Source organism: Tachysurus vachellii, chromosome 9 (genome assembly GCF_030014155.1).
Source record: "Tachysurus vachellii isolate PV-2020 chromosome 9, HZAU_Pvac_v1, whole genome shotgun sequence".
Lineage (NCBI taxonomy): Eukaryota > Metazoa > Chordata > Actinopteri > Siluriformes > Bagridae > Tachysurus > Tachysurus vachellii.
Genome location: NC_083468.1, coordinates 26,676,664 through 26,681,663, shown reverse-complemented (window position 1 = coordinate 26,681,663; position 5,000 = coordinate 26,676,664). Strand labels below are relative to the sequence as shown.

The 5,000-nt window shown below is 46.6% G+C and overlaps 1 protein-coding gene across 1 annotated transcript in view; it reads right to left on the bottom strand.

Moving 5' to 3' along the window:
• Positions 1 to 3,089: 3,089 nt before the first annotated feature.
• pygo1 (pygopus family PHD finger 1) overlaps positions 3,090 to 5,000 on the bottom strand; it is a 2,588-nt gene continuing 677 nt past the window's right edge. The window contains exons 2-3 of the mRNA XM_060878391.1: positions 4,793 to 4,878; positions 3,090 to 4,538 (exon numbers count right to left, since the gene is read on the bottom strand). Of these exons, the coding sequence (XP_060734374.1) occupies positions 3,414 to 4,538; positions 4,793 to 4,878 (1,211 nt within the window). The 3' untranslated portion in view covers positions 3,090 to 3,413. The remainder of the gene's footprint in view (positions 4,539 to 4,792; positions 4,879 to 5,000) is intronic.

The window sequence follows — 5,000 nt, the reverse complement described above, 5'->3', positions numbered from 1 at the left end:
ATCATCATCATCATCATCATCATCATCATCATCATCATCACATTTTTCTTTATTTACAGCAGAAACAGTAAAAATAGATTCTCTCAATTAACTTTGTTTAAAAAAAAATGCTGACATTTTTCAAAGTTGTCAAATTTGTGAATTTCTTGTGTTACGACTTCGATCAGCATTCTGTCAGAAATCTCTGAAAATTCTCACTCGATACCACGTAATTATGACGCAAGTTAAAACGATCATGTCTCAAAATCCACGGTCGTCACATCGACGTTCGGATCCGATCACCGTCCTATATTTATAAAGTTTGTAAATCATGCCACAGATTTCTGACTGGAATTGTCTGGACTTATGACAACATTAAAAGAGCAATAAATCAGTAAGGTGTTTAACAGCTCCACGGTTTAGAATCGTCTCTGAAACCAAACGCTCCCAAGAGCTTCCTGGTGTCGTGTTCGAGGGTGTACAAACTTTTGCATTTCATAAGCAGTGAATATGAAACAGATCGTCACGGAAGCAGACGAGTTCTGATGATCATCTGCAGCATCTAATACATGTGGTCAAGAGCAAAACGTATAATAATAATAATAATAATAATAATAATAATAAAACAATAAAAATCCATAAATTCTGGATATATTCTGTACAATTATTTCTACATTCAAGTAACAGACTCTCATATAAGACAGAATAATCCAGTAAAATGCCATTTAATGATCATCAATAATGATGTAGAAGCATTTTAGTGCACACGCTATAGAATAATAACTGTACAATATTATTATTATTATTATTATTATTATTATTATTCTCTCTCTATCTTGATAATTACATTAAAGTATGAGAACAAACGATCGGCCAGAACCAAATAAGGAAGAAAAGCTGAGAACAAATAGACGGTAGAATGAGTTCCTACAACAGATGATGGAGATAACGAGCGGTTGTGCCACAGGAAGACATCTGACCTCAGAAGACATGGATGTACAGTCAGTCTCCACACGGCGTCCGTATTCATTTACACGGCTTCGGTGTACGGAAAATTGTACGGAAATGACGCAACGAGGCTCGTGTTACAAATCACAGTGTGATTGTAACTGAGTTTTTGTTTTCTGTCTCTCTGTCTCTCTCTCTCTGTCTCTCCCTCTGTCTGTCTCTCTCTCTCTCTGTCTCTCCCTCTGTCTGTCTGTCGCTCTCTCTGTCTGTCTGTCTCTCTGTCTGTCACTCTCTCTCCCTCTGTCTCTCTCTCTCTCTGTCTGTCTCTCTCTGTCTGTGTCTCACTCTCTCTGTCTGTCTCTCTCTCACTCTCTCTCTCTGTCTCTCCCTCTGTCTGTCTCTCCCTCTGTCTGTCTCTCTCTCTATCTCTCCCTGTCTGTCTGTCGCTCTCTCTCTGTCTGTCTCTCTGTCTGTCACTCTGTGTCTCTCTGTCTCTCTCTCTCTGTCTGTCTCTCTGTCTGTCTCTCTCTCTCTCTCTCTCTCTGTCTCTCCCTCTGTCTGTCTCTCTCTCTATCTCTCCCTGTCTGTCTGTCGCTCTCTCTCTGTCTGTCTCTCTGTCTGTCACTCTCTCTCCCGCTGTCTCTCTCTCTCTCACTCTGTCTGTCTGTCTCCCTGTCTGTCTCCCTCTGTCTGTGTCTCACTCTCTCTTTCTGTCTCTCTCTCTGTTTCTCTCTCTTTCTGTCTCTCTCTGTTTCTTTCTCTCTCTCTCTCTGTCTCTCTCTCTCTGTCTGTCTCTTTCTCTATGTCTGTCTCACTCTCTCTCTCTGTCTCTCCCTCTGTCTGTCTCTCTCTCTATCTCTCCCTGTCTGTCTGTCGCTCTCTCTCTGTCTGTCTCTCTGTCTGTCACTCTCTCTCCCGCTGTCTCTCTCTCTCTCACTCTGTCTGTCTGTCTCCCTGTCTGTCTCCCTCTGTCTGTGTCTCACTCTCTCTTTCTGTCTCTCCCTCTGTCTGTCTCTCTCTCTATCTCTCCCTGTCTGTCTGTCGCTCTCTCTCTGTCTGTCTCTCTGTCTGTCACTCTCTCTCCCGCTGTCTCTCTCTCTCTCACTCTGTCTGTCTGTCTCCCTGTCTGTCTCCCTCTGTCTGTGTCTCACTCTCTCTTTCTGTCTCTCTCTCTGTTTCTCTCTCTTTCTGTCTCTCTCTGTTTCTTTCTCTCTCTCTCTCTGTCTCTCTCTCTCTGTCTGTCTCTTTCTCTATGTCTGTCTCACTCTCTCTCTCTGTCTCTCCCTCTGTCTGTCTCTCTCTCTATCTCTCCCTGTCTGTCTGTCGCTCTCTCTCTGTCTGTCTCTCTGTCTGTCACTCTCTCTCCCGCTGTCTCTCTCTCTCTCACTCTGTCTGTCTGTCTCCCTGTCTGTCTCCCTCTGTCTGTGTCTCACTCTCTCTTTCTGTCTCTCCCTCTGTCTGTCTCTCTCTCTATCTCTCCCTGTCTGTCTGTCGCTCTCTCTCTGTCTGTCTCTGTCTGTCACTCTCTCTCCCGCTGTCTCTCTCTCTCTCACTCTGTCTGTCTGTCTCCCTGTCTGTCTCCCTCTGTCTGTGTCTCACTCTCTCTTTCTGTCTCTCTCTCTGTTTCTCTCTCTTTCTGTCTCTCTCTGTTTCTTTCTCTCTCTCTCTCTGTCTCTCTCTCTCTGTCTGTCTCTTTCTCTATGTCTGTCTCACTCTCTATCTCTCCCTGTCTGTCTGTCTCTCTCTCTGTCTGTCACTCTCTCTCCCTCTGTCTGTCTCTCACTCTCTCTGTCTCTCTCTCTCTCTGTTTCTTTCTCTCTCTCTCTCTGTCTCTCTCTCTCTGTCTGTCTCTTTCTCTATGTCTGTCTCACTCTCTATCTCTCCCTGTTTGTCTGTCTCTCTCTCTGTCTGTCACTCTCTCTCCCTCTGTCTGTCTCTCACTCTCTCTGTCTCTCTCTCTCTCTGTTTCTTTCTCTCTCTCTCTCTCTCTCTCTCTCTCTCTCTGTGTTTCTTTCTCTCTCTCTCTCTCTCTCTCTGTGTTTCTTTCTCTATCTCTCTCTCTCTCTCTCTCTCTCTCTCTCTCTCTCTCTCTCACATTAAACTTCAATCTAATGTTATTGTAATATTGACAAAAATAAATTAACAGCAGTGGAGATAAAATCTGTAACTGTACAGAATTTAAACATTTTAATAAAATCACCAGACTGAAATCATCTCATCTCATCCCTCGGGATCACTCGTCAATTTAAAATATTTAAATGGCGGCTCATGTAAGATAAAGGGGCGGGGCTTAAACCAACACTGCGTGTCTCTCTCGCTTTATGTTCCGGCCGTGTTTAGGTTCCTTCAGTGATAAATATGAATTGTAGCTGCGTGGAGATACAGATCTAATAAAATCAAGCATGGATTTGTGATGTGTTACACTTTCGCATTCATGCCACTCAGACACACACACACACACCCACACACACACACACACACACCACTCAGGTTTGTCCCTCGCTGTTTGCCGTAGCTGAGCCGGACGCCTCCCTCGTTTTGAGCAGCTGTGCTCCATCTTTCTCGTCCATGCAGGAGTCGCAGCCCCACACAGCAGCCGCCTCAGCCGTCAGCAGGTTGTAGGCCGTCTCCGTCATTCCTGTGCACACGCGATGGAACCACTTCTGACATGAGGCTTCGCACAAGATGGCCTCCTGATCATCGTTCACTTCACCCAGACAGATCCCGCACGGGTACACGGGCTCAGAGGGGGCGGAGCCGCTCAGGCGACTTCTCTTGCTGTTGGCCGAGCCGGTTTTGCTGTTGGCGAGTCGCCGGTTCCTCTCCGCGCTGTTCTCCGTGACAGGATGAGGAGACTTCTTTAGCAGCTCGATGTTGGAGTGAAGGACACCGTTGATCTTCTCCACACGTCCTTCTACATTAGATCTGTTTTTCCCTTTAAGCTCCAACTGACTCACTTGAGCTCCGCCCTCTTCTGAGATCTGACTCGGTCTCCGTAGAGGCGTAGTGTTTTTGTTTCCGCTCTCGCCCTGGTCCTGTTTGGGTGTCGTAGGCTGGGTGAAGTTCAGTCCAGGGCTCATATCTGGGCTGGATTTCATCACAGCCGCAGGACGAATCCCGCCTGTTGTCACCTCGGGGCCGAACATCGGATCTGGACCGTGGTTCTGGTTCATGTTGGAAAAAGAAAGCTGGTTGATGTTCTCTCCAGGACCCGGTCTGAAGTGCTGGTGCATGCCACCGTTGTTGTTAAACACGGCTCGATTGTCGAAGGCCTGGTTCTCGGGATGCGCGTAACTGAACCCAGGCGCTCGGTTAAATCCCATCGGACCCATCGGGTTCTGGGCGAACAGGTGTGTCTGGTTCCGTATCTGAAACTGAGACCCAAAAGGAGCAGGCATTCTGTTCTGGATGTGCGACACCACACGGGGCGGCCCATAACCACCGAGCCCCGGGTAGTGAGCCGGGCCGAAGTAGGGGTTGGTGCTGTTCAGGGGCTTCAGAGACGCAGGAGGACAGTTGTAGTTATCATCAAACGGGTTGGAAGCCACCAGGTGATCGGAGCTCGGGTTCGGAGGTGGTGCATATTCAGAGAGGGGCGCAAACAACGGTGCCTGATAGGGACAGTGTAGGAGTCAAGCGTTATACAGAAGAGCAACAACAAACAAGTATCTACATGTCTATATCTGTCCAAATATCTGACCAGCTAATGAGTAAATCCAATCTATTAGTCCATGTAGTGTAGATCAGTCAGTTTATTAATGTCCTCATCAGTATTATCAGCCTGCGTCTGTCCTCCATCAGAAACCGATCCATGTCTCTTTAACACAAGTGTGTAATTTCAGTGTATACAGACGTAAACACTCACCAGTGTATTCGGCTTGCGTTTCTTTTTATCCGAACTTCCCAGGAGCAAGCCGGGCCCTCCTAAACCATCCAGACCACCGTCACCTCCTGGACAACACAACATCATCATCATCATCATCATCATCATCAACATTTGAGTTGTTTATATGATTACAACTAAATCCAGTATAAAAACACACATAGACCTGTAAGGACCTGTTCACTGTAAA